The sequence below is a fragment of the Heterodontus francisci genome, chromosome 38 (genome assembly GCF_036365525.1).
Source record: "Heterodontus francisci isolate sHetFra1 chromosome 38, sHetFra1.hap1, whole genome shotgun sequence".
Lineage (NCBI taxonomy): Eukaryota > Metazoa > Chordata > Chondrichthyes > Heterodontiformes > Heterodontidae > Heterodontus > Heterodontus francisci.
The window spans coordinates 28,386,859-28,409,666 of NC_090408.1; the positions used below are offsets into that span (position 1 = coordinate 28,386,859).

Consider the following 22,808-nt stretch of genomic DNA (forward strand, 5'->3'; position numbering starts at 1 on the left):
GCAGCATATGTTGTTGAATTCAATAGTGGAATGTGTGTTTGTGGAGGGAGAGGGAATGCGCAGTTTGGAGCCAGGGCTGTTTTAAACAGGAGGCTGTGATTTGATTTGATTTTCTTTCTCTCTCTTGATTTTGTGTTGACATGGGAAACCCGGAACTAAATGTCAAATTCCCATTGGTCGCTTGACGTCAGGGCGGTTGCAGAGGAGTGCGCAGAGAGTGAGTGCGCAGGGCGGGCTGCTGGAGATTGGGAGGGGGAGGGGGAGGGGGGAGTTGTGGAGGTGGGGGGATGTGGAGGAGGGGAGAGAAGCTGCAGCAGCAACAGCAGCCGCGGCTCAGGCCAAAGACAGGCGAAGTGTGGAGCAAACACACACAGGGAGGACATGGCTGCAGAGACGGCGAGGGAGAGGAGCGGGCTGGCACCGCGGCTCTGAGCAACAAACAACAACAAAAAACCAACCTCTGGGAGGGTGGGAGGGAGGGGGGAAACTGAAAGCATCAAAAAAAAAGATTGGGGGTTGAAAAAATAAGTCTGGGAGAAAACAATAGCTGAAATTGGGGATAATAAATGAATGAATGAATGAATTCCATGCAAAGTGCATCCTGATGTGGAGATCTCGCAGAGACCACGCCAGATAGATGTTTGCTCTAAAGGCTTGCGGGAATCATGAACGCTCAGCTGACGATGGAGAATCTGGGCGATTTGCAGGGGGTGGCTCATGATCCGGTGCAGCCGGGCGACCTGATGAGCAGCCACAGTCCCCACAGCCGCTCGATCGGCCACCGCAACCTGCCGGTCCACGCTCGCTCCATGGTGTCCAGCATAGCTTCGATCCTGGACGGCCCCGGCGACTACCACCGGCCCCCGGAGCATGCCCTGGCCGCCCCGCTGCACCCGACCATGACTATGGCTTGCGAGACCCCGCCGGGGATGAGCATGAGCAGCACCTACACCACCCTGACCCCGCTGCAGCCTCTGCCTCCCATCTCCACCGTGTCGGACAAGTTCCACCACCACCACCATCACCATCACCAGCGGCTGCCCAGCAATGTGAGCGGCAGCTTCACGCTCATGAGAGACGATAGGGGCTTGTCTACAATGAACAATCTGTACAGCCACTACCACAAGGATATGGCTCAGAGCCTGTCACCTCTGTCCGGATCTTCTCTGGCCAATGGCCTGGGCACCATCCATAACTCGCAGCATGGGCTGCCACACTACGGGCACGCCGCACCCATGCCCGGCGACAAGGTGCTGGCGACCCCGAACGGCTTCGACGGACACCCGGGCATGCTGGCCCGGGGGGATCAGCACCTGAGCCGCGGTCTCACCCCTCCGTCAGTGGGCATGGTACCCATCAACGGCCTGCACCACCACCCGCACATCCACCCGCACGCACAGGGCCACGGCCAGGTCCTGGCATCGGCTCGGGGGGAGCAGCAGCCTCCTCCCCCCTCCAACGGCTCCCAGGGTGGCGGGGGCTCGGGGCAGCTGGAGGAGATCAACACCAAAGAAATCGCTCAGAGGATCACCACCGAGCTCAAGCGTTACAGCATCCCACAGGCCATCTTCGCGCAGCGGGTACTGTGCCGTTCACAGGGCACCCTGTCCGACCTGCTGAGGAACCCCAAACCCTGGAGTAAGCTCAAGTCGGGCCGGGAGACATTCCGGCGCATGTGGAAGTGGCTGCAGGAACCTGAGTTCCAAAGGATGTCAGCTTTGAGGTTGGCAGGTAAGGACAGAACTCTCCGTTTGACTGGGATCTTGTTGTTTATGGTCACACAATGTAAGTGGATTCACAGGGCGGCTATGATACAAAAGAACAAGACAAACAGACCGCATTCTAGTGGAAGGTTCTACATCAGTGGGCTCTATTCGAGCCTTGAAATACCAGCATCCCAACCCACAACCGAAAACAGCCCTCCTGCCTGATCTGGTACAGTAAGCAATGCTATATTCACGGATACAGCGACGGTTGTAGCCCCTGCCTTTCTCCCCCTTGCACCTGTGCCTTTTGTTCAGTTGTTCAAGGGAAACGGCTTTCAGTCGCTGATCCAACTGCACTGATGACAATATGTCTACAGGAGAATGGAAACTAATCTCACAAAATGTCACGTTAGTTTTGTCGCCCGGTTGCATTCAGAGCAAGTTTAGAATTCAGACGTCTTGGACTGCACGTTACACCTGCTGGAATGTCATTCCAGTCAAGTTAAATCGGTAACAACCTTTCCAGAATAGGCTGTAATCCAAATGTGTTTTTAAACTCATGATATTAAATGGTTAATCATTGCTTCACATACCCCTTTGACTCTAGTCCATATGAAGCCATACGTAGAATTAAATTTGTGTTATTTCGAGCCCTACAGTTTTATTAAGCGTTAGCTTTGTAATCTAAAAAAAAGGCGTCTTGTTACTTTTGGTAACTTTTGGATAGTGTTGCGCCGAGTGAGGAAAGCTTGTGTTTGTTCTCTCGGTGTGGCCCTGCGTGAGGCTTTGTTAATTAACTGATAGGTCTCCATTAATTTTTCCCAGGAGAACGAAAGTCAGTCAATCTGAAGCAGAGTCAGGAGCAGTGATCCGTCTCACACAAGGCTCTGACGTGCACTTGTGGGCATTTTTAATTCAGACTTCAAGTGCACAAAGGAAGGCTGTTACATTTTTTGTAATTGCTCGACCGATGTAGGTCATTTTTATAAAGAGGTATGGTTATATATAATGAGAAAGCAATTAATATGCATAATCACTCCGGATCCCAGCTGTAAAACTTAATGGGCGCTTCGTTTTGGTTTTAAAACGCTTTATAGTACGTTAGCGTTCGGTTTAACGTTTATTTGCGAATGGATTAAAGTGTTACATCAAAGGTTGTAGTTTCATCTGAAAACCTACTCTGTGCTAACCTCGATAATTTCCTGAAAAATATTGAGCAATATTCAGAAAGATGCTTCTGTGCAAAAACATGTCTACCGCTTGAATATTGTCATTTAAAACTTAAATAACTTCAGATGGCAAAAGGCAAACGTAACCCATATATATATATATATATATATAATCTATTTAAAAACTGACCTATTTTAAGTTCTCATGTCCTATAATTAAAATCCAAATCCAATCGCTCTAAGAGCATGCGTACGGTTGAGTAAATAGCTCGCCAAGAAATCTCCATCGAACGATTGATAACATTCGCGTAGTTCGATTTTTAGACGCTGCCTTGAGTGTATTTTTACGACAATTTTGTCGACCTCAGTCTCCATTTATTTGCATGGATCGATACTGGAAACAACCACTTGAATTAAAATATGTTGTAGAGTCTTATGGGTGTGATGTGAAGGTAAACGCTGCCAAGGCGGCCTGGCTGATGTTGGAACAGGTCATGAAAATACCCACACACTGATTTGTTTTGCTAATCACCTCTTTAACCACACAAGCCTTTCTGTTTACCTTATTAATATGCATTTATTTCAGTTCACCATGGCCTTCAAAGGAGATTGCTATGTCAGTGACAATATCTCAGACATTAGAATTCTTTTTGTGTGTCCATTAAGTAGTAAATGTTTACGTTTAGTCATTATATTTATAGCTGCTAAACTCAACAACCTGATAGAAAGCTATCCAATCGTGTCCTAACCTGTGATATATTAGTCAATTCATTTATTATTTATTCTTTTACGCTGAAAAGCGTAGGTCCGCTTTTAAAAAGAAAATGAAATAAACTCCTTGTCTGAATATGATATCGAAGTATTATAGCCGCGTTTCTACAGAAACATCTTTAACAAATCAGGTGCCAAAATGTGTCATCCCGATAAACAATTCCCATAAAATCCGCAGAGAAACAATTAATTAGCCGTCCGATATTCGAGGTTAAGCAACGTGCTCATTAACTCGAATGCCTTATTACTATGTTTTAATTTTTGGCGCAATTAACACACCGAGCTTCCTGTGTGGGAGTGATTATCTAACAGCTGCTAATCGGGGATGGTTTTCATTCCAGCCTGTTCCTGAACATCGATGGGTTTTATTACTTTGTATAAGGGTTTTTTTCTAAATCCTTCTGTGAAGAGGCAGAAACAATTTTATGGGCTAAGTGAAATGTGTTATTCATACAGCTCTCTCCTTGCTTTGTCCAGCCAGCCTCCTGTGTTTGCCTCTTCCAGCGGCTCCCTTGGGGATTTCCAATACCGAGATTACATTGAACCTCCCGCAAACAGTCTAAAAATTGGTAGTTACATGTAAGGAATATTGAGGTCTTGACACTTCCTGTACTGTCTTCAAATGTAAGCAGAGGACACTAATTGCATGTCTGACCTTCCCAGACTCCATTTTGTTCCTTCTTCGTCATATTTCAAATCTAGATTTACACCATTTTATCCACATTGGCTTTGAAAAATCTAAGTGCACGATTTTTTAAAATTACGTTTATATTTGGTTTCTTAAATTAATAAAAGGGGGCTAATAGTTTGTATTAGTACTCGCTTTACATTTAGACAGACGAACTATATGACACGGTACAAATCTTGAACTGAGCGAATTCATAACTTTCAAATCGCGATTTTCAAACAATAGATGATGGTACTGGTCATAATGGAAAATATCCTACTCTAAACAAACAGCCTATTGGGACAGCAACAGGTTACGGGGCGATTGGCGAAACAATTTAAATAGACCATTTAAGCGCAGACTGGACACATGTTGGCCGCAGTTGTTGACAAGCACTGGGACAAAAAAATACTAACTCCACAAAGTGCAGCATATTCTGGTCAAAAAATCTTTCCTCGCAGTGTTCAAAATGCTGCTTATTAACTATCACTGCTTCACAATATGTCTGGTAATTCGAGTACAGACGCATAAAATTCTCTTCAGAACTTCATTTCCATAAAATCTAAAATGAGCCTGTTAATCTAACAGTGCTTCTAGTGGGGTGTTTGCAATAATTATCAGTCGAGAATATAAAACAAAAGGTAGACATTATGAATTCGCATTGGTTTCAAAGCCTTCGAAATTGTTGGAAGAACCATGCATTGTATCATTCTACAATTACTGGTGACAGCGCAGCTCACTATTGACAATATTTGCAAATTCAATGCAAATAAATATTGTTTCACGGCGCCCACTGATCGGTCCGGGTGCAGGCGAACTAGAGGTCTTTTACACTTGTTGGTTGTGTTGCGCCTTGATATAATTGGAGAAGTCAGGATCTGCAGTTTGTGGAAATTTACTGAAAACGCAGAGACAGGAATCTATTGAGGCCAGCTTAGATATCAACCACTCGAACTAAATTGTATCCGCAGACCTACGTATTTAAAAGGCCTTTTCAATCGGTATTTTGTGAATATATTATCACGTCAGTCCTTCAGTTTCAATCCATTTAACAGTGACGTGAGCAAATAAATGACATGGGTTTCAAGGGTTCCGTGTAGTTGAGATTGAATTAGTAAATATTTCTTATTTACGAAAAGAGGCAACCACTACTCCAAGTGATTACAACAGTTGTCGGTGTTCACCATTTCTTATTAAATTGTTAATTCCAAACAATGATTTGTAGTCACAAAAATAAGTTCAAGTGTAGACGTGATTGGCGTAAAATTTCAGCTGCAATCAGAATTTAGTGCATTTTCCATGGTAGTGTATCTTGTTTTCCTTTGTACATTTTTGTAAAAAAACAGACCACATTTTTTGTTGTAATATTTGTAAGATATGTCCTTGCAGCACCTAAAACGTTGAGCCAATATGGGTTGTTTCAAGACTGTAAAAACGATGTTTTACGGTGTAAATTTAGTGAATTGTTCCCGAATTTATACAGCAGTCAGCGCCTAATCAGCTACTGCAAACTAGCAAGTGTACACCAATGGTGTAAGAAATTCACGACTTTTATTTCCTTCTGGGATCCAATCATAGTAAAGCATAAGTGACAGAAGAAAATGTCACCAGCTGCATTTTTATTGATAAATTTAAGTTGTGAAACAAGCATTTTACAAAGTTGTGAATAATTTGCTTCGGCTATGTTTTATGCATTTGATGTTACATTGCTTAGAAACCTGAAATGTTTAATTATTCCAGCGTTCTCCTTTAACAGGGCCTTGCTATGTTTCAAGAATTGTAGGATATATTACTCAGAAAAGCCTCTTGTGATTAATTACTTTAATTAAAATTCTGACCCAGAAATTCACCTGTTTGCAAGTGAACAGACGTGTCTTTCTATATTTGTGCCTAAACCAACTCCACTTGGAGTATGATGGGCGTCTTTGTGTGATTGGAACAGCCTCATATTAGATGGAAGCTTTTGGGATTCTCATAAACGTAGAATTTTTACATTTGAAAAACATTGCTTCCCAATGTTTGCACCGTTGTATGCTATTTGCTTTATAACGATAAGAGAAACGATCCGAGTTCTGGAATATTTTAGGCTGAATAGCTGGACTCTGGGAAAGTTCTACACCTGTGACATTTCCTGATTTTGCTTGTCAGTGTCCTTGTAACCTCGTTGATTTATAACTACCTAATACCCAGTCACATTTGCTTTCTGTTAATGTTTGTCCAAACTGAAGGCATTTGCAAGCATTTAAACGATGTTACTGATATTCTGGCAGGTAATGCAATCTCTTTAAAATACATTCTAACAATTTCAGCATAGTTTTCGAACATTTAGTGCTAAGACTATTAGGGCATGCTTATTCAATTCACAATATTAGATGAAGTCTATGTATAGAGAATGAATACTATATATGCAGACTCTTAGCTGGTGTTTGCGGGATACGATGATTTTTACAACCAAAACACACCGTCAAACCGCTGATTTAGAATAGAATTACAAGCTGCTGTTGGTTCGTCTCTGGCTATTTGTGCAACAGTCATGTTTCGATTAGGTTTCAGTAAATAATTAAAATCACTATTGATAGCCTTTTTGCACTTACGAAGATGACGACGATTGTAATTAATAGGTAAATGATGAAGTTTAAAGTGTTATCTGCCTATATCTAATTTGAGTGAAGTGATTGATTTAGGTCAAATGACGTAGAAGCAATTAAAGGGAGGCAAAGGAGGGCGCCCTATGGCTGTAGCGAAATTGGCACAGATTGCACTTAAAGCTTTTCAGCGGGAGCTTTTTAAAAATTTGTACAATCATTATTCCAGACTCTCTGCCACTTCGCATTGATTGGTGCGACCAAAGATCCTCAGTGGAAATGTTCACAACAAATATGTTAATCGGTTTACTTTCAAATTAGAAAAATAAAGTATTGTATTACTTCAGATGGGATCTTCATTGGTAGCTTACTATTAAGGGGAGTAATATTTTATTCGGATTTTGACTGTAATTTAATATCATTACACACACTTTACTCGATAAAAACCACGTGCTGACAAATCTGAGATCAAAATCTTCGCATGGTGAATAACAAAAACATTCTATTTATCGAGTCTTTAGTGTTTCCAAGAAGAACAAATTATAAATGTGAATGAGCGAAGCGGCATTTTTCCGCCTTTAGTCTTAAATGTGTGTAAAGATGATTTTTCGTAGTTCTGTTCTATCAGTCCCGCTTCATAATGAAAACGTAGCAGTATTAATATAGTGTGAAACGAATTCAAATAATAAAAGACCAAATGAGTTCCTTACTATTCAATGTTTTCTAGTCACTGTCGACATGTTCCAAAGGACCAGTGCGCCATCTAATGGTTGAGTCTGTGGCTCCAGTTCCTTACGTCAGGAACTGGAATAAATATTTATAGATATAAGCACTGACATTTAGAGCAGTGAGCAGCGAGGTGAAGCTCACGTAATTTAGTACAAAGGGTAAACACTGGACGTTAGCTCGAGGAGTTGTTGTATTGTTATGTAGTGATCAATGATTTATTAGCAATGTTCCCCGGTTACAGCCAGCAGTGATCAAATACAACTTTTATAAAGATTTCAACGAACTCTATCTCGAAAACAGACAATATGCTGAGATTATAAATGAATTGGGTTACTATTTTAACTAGAATGGGCATTACGCTCCCGCGGAGTGTTTAATTTTGCAAAGTAAGATCGATTTGGAAAGGATTGAAATGGAACGAGTGGCGCAAAAGCTGTTTACACTCGGGTCCCGGCGCTGCTTCGCTGGTCAGATGTGGTGTGAAGATGGTATTCAGCACCAAGGACAGTTCAGTTCACATCCCATTCTCCCTGCGTTTGGTTACCCAAAATATTTTTTAAGTTCACATCCTTTTAAAAGCAACGACCTTACGTTATGTAATTTTGATCACTATCCCCCTATTCCCCTTAGTTATTTCCATGATAAATGACATTTGGCAGCTCTATCTTTATCTTGGGCTGCAGGTTAGGTGCCGCACCCTGAGTCTCTCACCTCCTGAGATGAGACTGTTGACCTCTACTGCAGCATATTTCATTGGACAGTTTTGCATTGTAGTCATTGACAACTGTAAGTTTTTTATTAAGCAGCGTGCATTTAAAAATGCAAAACAAAACAAGTTTCTTCGTGATTGTGGTGGTTACAAGCAAGATACAAAGACTGAATTCTAAGTAAAATTTCATCAATTTGAAAAGACCCCCATTGTGTCATTGAGCGAACCACCTCCTGTGCGTTTTGAAGGTTTCAAATATTTGGTTTGTATTGTATTGTGGAAAACGGATTTAAGATGAAGGCATGTTGATCCAAGACTGCTTATCGACAGAAACTATAAAACACAATTTCACTTATGCCAGTGTTTGTTAATACTCTTTTTAAGACGTCGATCTCAGTTTATAGTGAACAATTGTATTTATCGAGTCAATCTAGAATTTGTCTTCAATATGTAGTTCTCTTTTCAAAGTAGTCATTAATTTTAATTATAACAATAGATTTGAGTTCAGTTAGAACCGCGCAGTCTATCTGATACTGTGCTCTCCAATAGAACTGTATTTTGGTTGCAACATTCATTCCATTTCTTTTTTGGCATCAAAGCTCGTTCCAATGCATTTATTTCCCCCGACAGTAAAATATTCACAAAGCCATGTGACAGCTTTAAGACAGATTCTGCTGTCAGTTTATTTTTCCCACGTAACAAGTGTGAGATTGGGGGACAAAATGATACCAAGTACAGGGTATCCAAAGTCTCCTAACTCAATTCGAGAGTTGGGCGAATTCATGAATAGAAAGAGAACTGAAGACGTGCACCGGGACTTGGAGTCAGATGGTATCGAAAAAGCTAGCAAAAAAAATAACTCCAGAGTTAACAATCAGAATGAGTTGGAAGGCCCGATCGGCCGTTACATAATCCTAATCTTAGCTCCTCGTTTCAAAGAGTAACGCGCAGGTCCTACCTACTATAACATCCTTGTTTATAAAAGAATAAATTATTTCTTCGTGTGGTGAAAGTACTTTGATATTGCCGCTTGTATAAATCTTTGCATATATTTAATTTTTGCTCCCTAGATCTCTTGTACTGACGACTCCCATTTAGTCAATTCCTCCACTCACATACAACTGCTTACATTTAAATTGTTGTCAGTAATCGACCCGCAATTGACAAATAGCTCCTTGTGGAAGAAATCGCCAATCGTTAAATGACTAATTGGGATCTTATTTGAAAACTAAGAAAGGTTGGCCTGAAAAATGCAACTCGATATTGTTTAGATCATTACTTCTGTTCCTTGCTCAGAAACTGTCTGATATTTTCTTCAGCGTTGTAAGTGGCTTATCGATTCATTTTTACGTCATTTGCTTTGCAGCGTGCAAAAGAAAAGAGCAGGAGCACGGCAAAGAGAGGGGCGCTGCGCCCAAAAAGCCTCGTCTGGTCTTCACTGACGTTCAGCGCAGAACTCTACACGCAATATTCAAAGAAAACAAGCGTCCGTCCAAAGAATTGCAAATAACCATTTCGCAGCAGCTGGGCCTGGAGCTGAGCACCGTCAGCAATTTCTTTATGAACGCTCGCCGGAGGAGTTTGGATAAGTGGCAGGATGACGGCAGCTCCAACTCAGTCAACACATCTTCCTCATCAAGCACTTGTACCAAAGCATGAAGGAGAACCCCCCCCCCCCCCCCCCCCGGACTAAACCTCGGTGGAATAGCTTTAAAATATAAGACCAGGACCTTCAGAGAGCAGGTTTAATGACTGAACTCAAAGACAATAGAATATTTATATGTCCAATGAAACCAAAGACTTAATTGACCTGCATTAGGACTCCGTTCTACAACACTTTATTATGACTTTTGCAAAAAAATAAGAAGCCGCTGGTCGTACACCTTCATCACTCAGCATCGTTCAACGTGTGTGGCTGTAAGTCGTGGGGAGCATCGTCATGTTGTTATGAAAAGAACATTACTCCAAACATTGACCCATTTCACTTCTACGGAAATACCACGGAGGTGTTTGTTGTAAAAGTACAGTGTACGTGTCAGTGGCCAAAGACTTTGCAAGGGACTGGTCTGCAGGTTGTGCTCAGGCATGACAGTACAATTGTGGAGTCGTCTGTGTTCATTTGGAATGTGATTGGATTCTAGCTCTTTGCTGTTTGAACCCGAAAGCTCCAATATTTGGGCACAGTGTTCAACGTTCAGAGAGCTGTTCTGTCACCTCACACTAGTACATCCTCTTTGTTCCATAGGCGGACGAGATGCAACCAGTATATAACAGCTAATGCCCCCAACCCCCCCCAAAAAAGCTTCAACATCACCAAACCCAGTATAGTTTAACAAAATCATATTGGATAACAAAGAGCAGGATAAATGACAGCGAGATTTCGCAAGAAGCACAAATATTAATTTTATTGGGAGTCTGGTTCAACGACGATGAAATCCATCACCTCGTATTAGTTTCTATTCGAATGTATTTTGTACACTAAATTAATGATACGATATTGTATTTGAAGAACTTTTATTTTGTGTGTTAAAAAATTGCCAGTAATATTAGGATCAGTTCAATTAGGAATCATTATATTCCTGTTCCTTGCTATCCAAATGACTACACAGACCAATAAGCGTGTTTAGGGATGGTGCGGTTTTTCGAATTGGCTACGCATTGTCAAACACGCTAATGGAAATGAATACTCCATTGAACGGACTGTTACAACAAATCAATTATTAACAGCAGCAGTCTTTTCCTGTTATCTACCAGGTGTATTCTAGCCTGTATTTGGAAGCAACAATCGCCTAAATTTGACACAAGAATTCCATATAAAAGCGCCCCACTTAAGAACAAAATAACAGCGCAGACTATAGCGCCTGTTACATACTTTACAGTACTTGTCTGTTATGCTTTCGGGCCAAGTTCTTTAGCTCTCGCAACACCGTACAATGTATACTCTAAGCCCCTGGCCTACAAAATGATAATTATAGCGTAACTCTTAAACCGTACTTACCCCAATGTGTCAGGAAAAATAGTCATTTACATTGTTGTGTTAAACATTTTGACCCAGAACCATTAAATCCTGAAAAATGAACCACATTGTTAAAATAAATATTCCCTCATTATAGATTTTTTTTAAAACAATGTGCAGAATAATGTAAACTGATTGTCACGATAGCAAATAGCAAAGGAAGTTTAAACTCTTGGCCTTTATTAGATCCAGTCTTCCCCCTCCCGCCCAATCAAACACGCCAAAACTATATCTACAACATTGGTCTGCCAGGATCTGGGAATGCAAAATGTATAACTCTGGGGCGTTCGTACAGTACAAGAATTGTTGTTCACCAAATGCTGACAGTAAAACTATCAAACAGTCTTGATGCACCAACTAAAAGGGAGGCTCAAATGCTGTTCACACAAACGTTGTTATATGATTCAGGTTAGTTTTCCAAAGTGACACAGAACAGAGATCCAACTCTGTCGAATACAAGTCTGGGATACTGAGCAAGATACGCTTCAGCTTTTAGTGAAGTTCCTTGACAGGATGCAACTCTTCATTCACCCAGTTGCAGTTACATATTACCCTTTGTGCTTTAAAAAAAATTCATGTATAGTCTCTGCTAAAAAACCAAAGATAACTTTTTTATTCAGGAACATTGCACTTGTGTTAAGAAGTCGGCGAGCCACAGTGGAAAACCAGCCCATTTTGTACCCCCGACTAATTATGTTATTATCCACTTTCAGGATACTTTCATATCACATAGCTATGCCATCAGATAAAGTGGTTGATGGTACAAACAAGGTACTTGGCTTGGGCAACAACTTCATGGGGCGTATGACATGGCACATGAATAGCTTAATGTTTATTATAGACAAAATAGACTTTATTGGTTAAACACCTAAACATACGACTCAAAGCAGGTTTGCCCAGAGAGACTGATAACTCAATCTCAGGTCTAGAAGACGAACAACCTCATGGTTTAATTTGCCTTAACAAGCCTACCGCTGTTGTTAATGTTGCTATATTCTGCCATGGCTCTTTCATTGCAATGAGATTTCTTATAGCTTGTCAAAGTAAATGGCACATGTCTTGCATAAATGACAAGGATTGTCAACAATTGTGACAATAGTTGTTTCAAGTTTAAGGACCCCATTAAAATAACTTCTTTACCTCAAGTCTAACTTAATATGCAAGCAAAACCCCAAAGTATATGCTCATCTTCAAGTTTGTTTTGTTTTGCAACGTCAGTTTTAAAATTGGTCTTTATTATCGAACAGCTGTCAAATGAGGATTACACAATGTACAGACATCAAATAAACTGGATAAAATTATATAGTGAAGTGATAGAACGTGGGGGAACTGGATTCCTAGGTCCTAAGAAAATTAGAGTAATTGGTGCATTTAAACTGTGGAAGAACTTCGCCTTTCTCTCATATTCAGAAAGAAAAATGTGGTAATGCATTTACACTTTTTAATGATTTGTCCCTTGTCCGAAATCTCACTCTTTTGGAAGTGTTATGTAAGTCTCTGGTGTCCTTCTACTGAAAATGTACCGGTGTTTATTTGAATGCATGATGCGAAATTTCTGAAAATCGGAGATCAGAACTGTGAAATATTTAGGGATTCAGATTTAATTTGAGTTGGAGTCATTTCTGTCCTTATTATCTTCCACTCCATCTCTCCTCCCTCACTCCCAGAAAATTAAGGTGATATGGAATATGTATTTCTATCCATTGTTTTCCTAGCTTTGCACACTTCCCTTGACTGAATCTTATTACTGCTAATTCCCTGTTATAAATTCGAAGAGTGTTTTATAATCCTCCTTTCCCTCTAAAGCGCCCAACCCACCTCCATCCCAACTCCCCTCTTCGACGACCAAAGAAAACTGTCTAACGTTTTAACAAAAACAGCCTCCGGAACAATGACAATGTACTAGTGATTTTTCAAAGGTGGCATTTAGCCAGGTGCGTTCATACGCAGGAGGCCATTGCGACGGATTTTAACAATATTCTGGCCTTGTGTATCTTGTGGTGTGGTTAGCTTTACGATACATTTGGTAATCATTTACTAGTATTAAGACAAAGAAGCAAAAGTAAAATAGCTGCTTCCACGTGTAAAAATGTGTAAAGATCTACTATTTATAGTGTGAACCAAAGACGCTACCTCACTCGATTTCCATTCGTGATTTTAATCACATTGATGATACCAAAGATTTTTCTTGCACGGCCTTCGTGAGTGGGCTACTCGGCGTTCTTTCCTTAAACCCTCTATTGTCACTCAGTGTGAAGTTTTCTTCATAAAAGCTATAGGCGAACATATTGCAAAATTTGTAAAATCATAGGACGAGTGCCTTGCTTGAACCAAAGTGTTAAACCGCTGTTGACCTCTCTCACCTTACTCTTGAATACCTCAGCCTCTAGAAAGGCCACTATTTTAAAAAAAATGGAATAACTCTTCACCGTGGTGCTTTGCAGTGCAACCATGCAATGAAACTTTCTTTGATACCAAAGGATATTTCCACTTTTTGCTGACAACCAAAGCTCTTTTTTGCGCCCTGGAGTATTCACACAACGCAGGCCGTGCATTCTTTACCAATTTCTCAAGATACCTCATAGTAATAAATCTTTAGGGTTATGTTGTATAGAGAGTCTATGTGATAAGGCAGAACTTAATAGTTTGATAATTGTTAACGTTACTTCAAAGCTTTATAATTATTTATTTTGTAGATTTGGCAGAACTCTGATGCGCTCGAGGAAGAAGTATTTTGAAGATGAGGGGGGTTGTGTGGGGTTGGTTGCAGTGGTTGTGGGAGGAAACCTGAATTTTTCTTTTTAAATTAAACTGGGCTTTTGTGTTATATTTTAATGTAGTCTTTTTACAGGGTAAGCCATTTTCTGCTATGATAACGTGTCAGTATTTCTTGCAAAATTGTTCGTGTGCTGTGATTTTGTTTTAATTCAGTTTGTCTGATGTAAGGAGTTTTTGATTCTTGTATTAATTTATGCACCTGTATTTGTTGAAATGATGTATATAGTAGGTTTCTAAAGCAACCATAGCTTTCTGATACAATCTGCAGGTAGAGTTCTGTTCTCATGTTCAAAGAAAGCTGATGAAGGAAAACAAAATTCTCTATAACTGCAGAGCCTAACATCTTCCGAGATATCTTAGCAGGCACTTCGTGTGTTGCAAACACTGCCAGATGCCAAAACGTTAATATGCCAAAAACAACAAGGTTCAAGATATCACTTCGTCACTTAGAAGGCTCGTAAGCTATGTTTAAAGTCTCTTTTTTAATATATACAAAGGAAGGGTCTTATCGCGATAAAGACCGCACATCCAAAGAATTTTAAATTTGTTTAACGTTTTAAAGCACTGGGGTTTGTGAAGTGTAACCGTTAAGTTTTAATTTGGCATTCGCACGGGCATAGAAAGTAGAGGGCGTAGAACTTCACAGGCAAACTAACTTGACGCTGGGAACTCTTTCCACTTGATGCTTCTACTGGTGTTGAAAGGGAGTGTCGTTGATTAAGGTAGTTCAGATCAGACTACACACTCCGAAATCTCCTGGGATTCCTGAAGTGTAAGTGCCTGTGGGGCGAGCATTGTTGGAACAGAGGCCACCCGGTCGAACAAAAAAGATAATATCCGACCTTTGAGGCCATTGTTTTTAGAGTTCTGTTTTTGACAGCATAGTTTATATAATTTTAATAAATATGCATTTGACGCACTTACCAGCAATTTTAACGTGTATTTCTACATCTTTCTTACTAACTACTTCGCTCCCAGCAGTCCTTACTTTGCTGAAGCAGATTTGTTTAACTAATAGTAATTTTAGAGGGCGGGGAATGGAGATTATTCAGCTCTGCCCACACTTACTAATCGCCAACATATAACCACACATGACAGAGCTACGTTGGGATACTTTATTTGTAATCTCTTCCATTTTAATGTTTTTCGATGATTATGTCGACCGAGGTGGTTGGATATTATCTTTTGTCAACCAACTTGATTTTCCAAGGCACTACTTGACACCAGTAATGAACTCGAAAATGTGTGTGCTTGGTGATTTTTATATACCCACATTCCAACTGCAATATACAGCGCAATATAAAACTGCACTAATAAAATAAGCTGTAAGATATTGCTAAACACATTATTGGAATGAAGCAAACCATGGGATGTAACCAAGATGGTGTAGCACCAGTTTAATGACCAAATATGAAGGCTACTGATGGAGTTGCGTTAGCAGTTCATCAATGGTAAGAACATATTGCGACCAATATTGTAACATATACCACCAACATGAAACAACAAGCGTGGGTGCATTTACGATCGGATTTAGACAGTGTCTTTCCTCTCTTGTCCAAGGAATTCAATTCGTGCATCCTATCATCAATAATGCACACTTTCAGGTTTATTTTTGCTCAATTCGAGAAAGGTTAGTTGCACAGCATTTTTGCACTTCCGCTATCAAGTTAGATTGCCTTGGAGTTAATACCTAAAAGAGAACGCCTAAGACAATCAACAGGTGAAGGGTGCATAGATAATAGTATCTCTTCCAAGAGGCAGAGGGAGTTCTTCCATAGCAATGAAATCAGAAAAGCTTAAAAAAAGGGTTTTGATAAAAGACAACTTGCTGACATTTTGCAAATTAGAAAGCGGTAGTAGTTTATGCGTTTGCATCTGCATTTCCAAATAAGTGATTATTGTATATGATTACAGTTTATTGCTGATATTTTGTCAATCTTTCTCTTAGTCCAGCGCTTCTTATGTATTTTTGTGCGTAGTTGCGAGTGTAATGCAATAGGCATTATACTGGTTTGTTTCTAGGTATCTTCCCTGTACTGCGTTAAGATTTTTTATTTTAGTTTTTAAGCTTTGCTAATGTTCTCACTATACGCCGTGCAATATCATCTGCTGTGTTTGCTAAGCAAAAAAAGCAAGTGATGATGTCATCATGCTTTTTCAGTGTTAAAATGTTTCAGCGTTTATGTAGTCACAAAATGTAGTCAATAAAATGTTGGATTTTCCAGCACTTTAAATGTAGATGGTCTTTTGTCTTTTCTGTCTCTTCATATAAGTGGCTATTACAATCAGCTTCCACTTATTTGGTAGCACTGTGCCAGCTCTGTGTCAGAAGGTTGAGGGTTTAAGTCCCACTCCAAAGAATTGAGCTCAAAATCTAGGCCGATAGCTTGGTGCTGTACTGAGGGAGTGCTGCAATGCCAGTGGTGCCATGTTTTGGATTAAACTGAGGTCCCATCTCCCCTCTCAGGTAGCCATCAAAGGTCCCATTGGGCTATTCAAAGAAGATCAGGAAAGTTCTCCCTGGTGATATATATACCTCAAATAAGATCCTGAAATAGATTATCCAGTCATTATTATATTGCTGTTTATGAGACTTTGCTGTGTGCACATTGGCTGATGTATTTCCTACATTACAACAGTGACTACACTTCAAAAAAGTATTTCATTGGCTGTAAAGTCCTTTGGGATGTTGTGAAAGATACTACATAAATGTAAATCCTTTCTTTTATTCTAATTACCGATATTATACCAATACTTAATTCTATCATGGTCTGAAACTATGCTTAGATTTTATCTGCTTAACACTTCATGTACAATTCCTTTGCTATTTTACTGGAGCATTGATTCATTCATTATAATTGAGTGAATTCTTCCATTAAAGTAGTTAAAGAAGGAATTTCATCGAAAGGCATTCATGATGGGACTTAATATTGTATGCCATATTCCAAGGTCCTAGTTTTTTGGTGGGAGGGAAACAGAATAATTTGGGCATGTTTTTGATTGATCAGCATTCTGTGACTTCTAATTAGAATGTATGTTCCACCAAATATTTTGTTTATAACCTAATTTTAAAGCCATATTAATTTCAGCACAGAAGGAGGCAATTGGGTCCCAGAGTGCCTGTACCAATGTTATTTCCACATCAATGCAAGCTACTTTACCTGCTTTTTCTCCATACCATTCAGTATTTTGCCTCTTCAAGTGTTTATCTAATGCCTTCTTAAATGCCATGACTGACAGTTGGAAAGGCCACTTGTAGTAATGCAATCCATTTACTTATTTAGGTACAATATCATGTAACAAAAGGTGACATTGAGTTGGCAAACCTGGAATTCCATTTCAACTTGTTACGCAGAACATCTCATTTTTTAATGTAACATATGGGGTGTAATGTGCTGGGTGATATTAGTTGTCTATAGTAGGGTGGCACAGTGGCGCAGTGGTTAGCACCGCAGCCTCACAGCTCCAGGGACCTGGGTTCGATTCTGTGTACTGCCTGTGCGGAGTTTGCAAGTTCTCCCTGTGACCGCGTGGGTTTTCGCCAGGTGCTCCGGTTTCCTCCCACAGCCAAAAGACTTGCAGGTTGATAGGTTAATTGGTCATTGTAAATTGCCCCTAGTGTAGGTAGGTGGTAGGGATTATGGGATTACTGCAGGGTTAGTATAAATGGGTGGTTGTTGGTCGGCACAGACTCGGTGGGCCGAAGGGCCTGTTTCAGTGCTGTATCTCTTAAAAAAATGAAATGGGCAAAAGCCACAATTAAATAGTGGAAAAAAGGAAATTCATACAAGTGCATAAAATTGCTCATATCACAGAATTCTAATGCAGTTAGGATGTTGGTATGATACCAGCATCAGTTTTGAAATGATGTGAAACAACAGTGCTGTGTTATACTGCCTGCCGTGCTGCCCTCAAATCACAGAAACCATAGGTCTGCCCAGGGGCCTGCAACTACTGCTGAAAGTTTTTAAATTAGGAAATAGTCCCATCAGTTTCTTTTCTGTGATAATTAGGAACTTCAGGTTCTCCTTCGTATTGCCTTTAAAGCTAACATTTCAAATTTTAGTTTGGCTCCAACTGTGACAAATCACTTCCTCCAGGTGACCCCACATTGCAAGACAATGCGGAATCAACAGGATTTTTAAAATTCATTTGTGGGATGTGAGCATTTATTGCCCATCCCTAATTGTCCTTGAACTGAATGGCTTGCTAGGCCATTTCAGAGGGCATATAAGAGTCAAGCACATTGCTGTGGGTCTGGAGTCACATGTAGGCCAGACCAGGTAAAGACAGCAGATTTCCTTCCCTAAAGGACATTAGCGAACCAGATGAGTTTTTACAACAATCGACAATGGTTTCATACTCACCATTAGACTAGTTTTTAATTCCAGATTTATTAAATTCAAATTTCACCTTCTGCCATGGTGTGATTTGAACCCATGTCCCCAGAGCATTAGCCTTTGGATTACCAGTCCAGTGACATTATCACTCCGTCACCACCTTCCCACTTCCTGGCATATTCATCTTGTGATTACACTGCTAATGTGGTTGTGTCATGCAAATGTCCTATTATACCAATGCCAGAAAAGTTGAATGGTTATAGATCAAATTGTACAACTACTGTGTGCACCTGGGATGCCCATTAACCTCAATCCACTACTCAAGCTAATTTAAATGAATTTCACCAGTAGATTGACTTCTGGAGCTGCTTGCTGAAATGCAGATGCTAAGCAGGTATGGAAATGATTGTTGATGCATTCTCCATGCGGCCCAGGTTTTCACAATGCACCTTAATTTTGCCAAGCATAAATAGTGTGGTATGCTTATCGTTTCAGGTGGAATTTTGTGTTGTATAAGGTGAGGGATGACTGGAGAATGGGACATTTCTCACTTTGGCACCCAGTGTTGACATCAAACAATCTCAAGTCTGATGTGGCACCAGGCAGACAGAAAGTAAAGTTTCTTTTACTCTGCCTCCACAATGCACCTTAATCTGATCATGAAAAACTTTCCCCTATTATGCAAATGTGTGTTTTCCACTATTTATACTAGCCATCCTATGGTTTCTCCCAGTGAGCTTGCTGGTGCCAATTTGTCCCAAAGTATAGGCAGGTTTTGTGTTGTGTTTTTCTGGCCACTCAGAACTGGGTTAAGAATATTAAATCTCATTTCATGTGCTTTTTCAGCTGGCACAGAGATTTTTATCCTATCAATCAAGGATGGGTTGTGGCTAAGTATTCACAGAATGTAAGAATAGTGTTTGAGAACATTGATCTAACAGCCCCAACTTGCTTAAATATTTTAGATTTATCACTTAGCAGAGGATATTTGGCTTTTAATTTTAAATTTCTTCATATTTTTTCAAAAATTGCATTTTTGAAATATACCTTTACAGCCACTGATCTTACATACATTAGTGTGTTTAATTTAAAAATATTGTTGGCCCTTTTTGCGACAATTCTGTTGGATCTCTCATCAGAGGAAAGTTGTAAGACAACAAATTATATACTTGTTATTTTGAAAAATGGAATGTTTGTACATAATCTTGACATTTTCAAACTTGAATGGTTTAACTTGTATAAGACTAGACATGCTAGTTAGAATAAAATCAGAAAATGTTGGAAACACTCAGCAGGTTAGTCAGCCCTGTGGAGAGTAAGATAGGGTGAGCATTTCAGGCAAATGGCGCTTTATCAGAACTAGTTGGGGGGTCAATCTGTAACGTTAACCCTATCTTCCTTTCATCACAGATGCTGCCTTTACTTTTTTAATTTTTATTTTATATTTCAGAATTACAGCATCTGTAGTATTTTAATTCTTGTTTTATGGTTGTTAAGAATACCAAGAAATTCTACTCAGTTGTAAGATACAGGTGAAATTTCTTTATTTCAAGCAGATTGAAGTATGTAAGGGTTTGACTTACCTGATCATGTAATTCCATTTGTAGTTCTGGTACAATAATTATTAGATAAAAACTGTCAAAACTGAAGCCTACAGAAGAAAAAATACCTATTATAGATGTATCACAGTTACAAAAACAGGAATAGACAGGAAAAGTCAGGGACACAGAAAATAAGCAAATAATTCATATCCAATTGAACCCAACTCAATACATAGATTATATTATTATGCTCATTGACAAGACACATTAATAGCAATTCTTAAGATGTGTTGCGTGGCATCATATAGTATTCAGCTATTGACCACAACTCTCTCTACTACACTCAGTACCAAACCAGTCCAGTCAATAACATATAAACTATCAAAATTACTATTTGCACTCTCAAGCTAAATATGCTTTAGAACTGGAAAATGGTTTGTTTCTCTATGTAAGTAGACAAATTGTTTTGTTCTGTTGCCTCCTGATGTTACTCATTAAAGACTACTGATCAATTAGAAAGCATCATTGAAATCATTTGTTTCACATGTGAAAACACTTCAGGCAATTGTGTTTATAATTTCAGTTCAACCACTTAATAACTTTCAGCAGTGTTTCCCAAAGTAATGGAGGGAGGAGATTCTTGAACATTACAGAAGCTCTCAGAGTTAATTTGTTCTTTGACTGTGAAGACCAGGTCTGTGAGTTTGTAATGAGTGTTTGCTGGCTGTTCAACTATGGAAAAGACTGCAGGTAAATAGTAGAGGCTATACATTTTTGTTGTTTTTACATTTAGAAGTAAAAGGATAATCATCAGTTTTGTATTTGAGTGAATTTATATTAGATTCATGGCATCAATGTGAAGCTATCTCCTTTTGTAATGATGCTGCATGTAGATTGAGTTCAGAGTCAGAATTCAACCAGACATCAGAATAAAGTAAAGTAAAACTCCTTGGAGGTGGGAGTTGTATTCTTCTTTGGGCATTAGATTGACCTTTATACCTAATTTGCACTCTTTTATGTTTTGCATAAGTATGAAGCCTTCTTGGCTTCAAATTGAAATTAAACTTGCAGAATGTGATTCCACTATAAAATGCAGGTGGAAATTAAACACTTTGTCAGTGAAGGCTAGACAGAAAATTTAGGGCCAGTTTACTGGGTATAATCAGAAATCTTTGAATAGGTTTAAGAAAATTAGTAGACATGAGGATTAGACAATTGCAGTGGAATTTAGAAAATCTGCTAGAAATTTGAAGTGGATTCGCCTTGATATTGTTCCAATCTCAGATTGGAGTGCTATGGGCCAGTTACACAATCCCTTCCACATTGATACAAAATAGTTCAGTATACTCATTAGCACAAATTCAGTGATATAATTCAGGAAGCAGGTCAGCAATCTGACTAAGAAATGCACTAAATGTTGTGGCATTATTCCCTGAAGATGGTCTCAGATCACTTGGATTTGACTGTATTTTCCTGTAAGGCCAAGTTTAAAGAACTTCCGGGTTATCTATTGAACCTAATGGAATTCATTTCCTCTTGTTCGCTCCTGATGGTGCTGACACCTTGCCTATGTATGATTCCAAATGAATGATTATCTCTCTCGTATCTTGCTCAACTGGCTAGTCATCACATGAAAGTCCAGGCAATGAATATTTAGGTGAAGTCCAGTCCTGTCTTCACAAATATGTTCATATAGATGAACAATTTCCCCCTCTAATCCAGGGCACTGATGGTAATTTTGACCCCCGTTTTCCCCCTCAACTGCAGTTTAAACTGAAATCAGCTAATTTGGCACAGACGGGGGATCAATTTTGTTTTTGTGGCTCAACTACTCAGTGCTCAACCACCAGGAGAGCTGACACACTCACTACCTATCCTAATAAATGTGGCTGCCATTCAGAAGTACATGAATGTGTGTGCAATGTACATGTGCAGAGCTCCCTTGTTACTGTGCAGAAAGCTAAACAGGAAACTGAATGTGCCAACTACAGACAGCAGTATATTGACCCCTCTCCAAGACCACTGCCTGCAGCATAACTGACATTCGGAGGAGTGGCTGTCCGCAGCTTTGAGAGAATGCAGTAAAGATTTTGGGTGCATTCAACAATGTTCAGGTTTTAATTCCAGCTGAAATGTTATTTAGCAGAACAGTGGCAAGGAAGAATACTACCCAGTAATGAGTAAGTGGTAGCTTCTGAAATGGAGGCTGTTCATTCCGGATAATAAATCCTTGTGTAGCATGAATCTTTATTGGACACAAAGCAAACAACATAGATTTTCTTGTATTTAAAGCAAGTGGAATTATAGCTTATGTACCTGAAGCTAACTGTTCGAAGAATACTCCATTTTTAAAGCTAAACAATTTTGTGTGACTTTCAAAAGATGAAGTGGATTTTGGAGCCTTGTATGAAGCTCTTATCTGCCTAATAGTGTTTCAGATCTTATTAAGCCGGAGTTGTGGCAACAAACAAGAATTCACCAGAGACAATTGTTCAGTCTGTAGAGGAAGCTTTGTATTTTTGAACTAAGATCGACAAATGAGAATATCAAGTTCAAGAATAACTGATGTTCAACATGGGGGGGAAAAAAATCCTCAGCCTTTGATATGGTAAATTGTGATGTTTCCTCCTTTAATCCACAATTCTTGTATTTTGAGGAACATCTTCAAGAGAAATATATGAAGACACTCCGTAAGGACAGAGAAATTATCTGGCCTTCTGAAGAGATATGAATTGGAGAAAGCATTTACACTGGATAAATACAATGAACAGATGTATCTAGCTTCAGTCAGTTGTAC

The 22,808-nt window shown here is 39.6% G+C and overlaps 1 protein-coding gene across 1 annotated transcript; it reads left to right on the plus strand.

Moving 5' to 3' along the window:
- Positions 1-495: 495 nt before the first annotated feature.
- Positions 496-16,368, plus strand: onecut1 (one cut homeobox 1). The gene is made up of 2 exons (XM_068017969.1): positions 496-1,731; positions 9,703-16,368. Exons 1-2 carry the CDS (start codon positions 666-668, stop codon positions 9,993-9,995), a joined length of 1,359 nt encoding a protein of 452 aa, XP_067874070.1. The 5' UTR covers positions 496-665; the 3' UTR covers positions 9,996-16,368.
- The last annotated feature ends 6,440 nt before the right edge of the window (positions 16,369-22,808 follow it).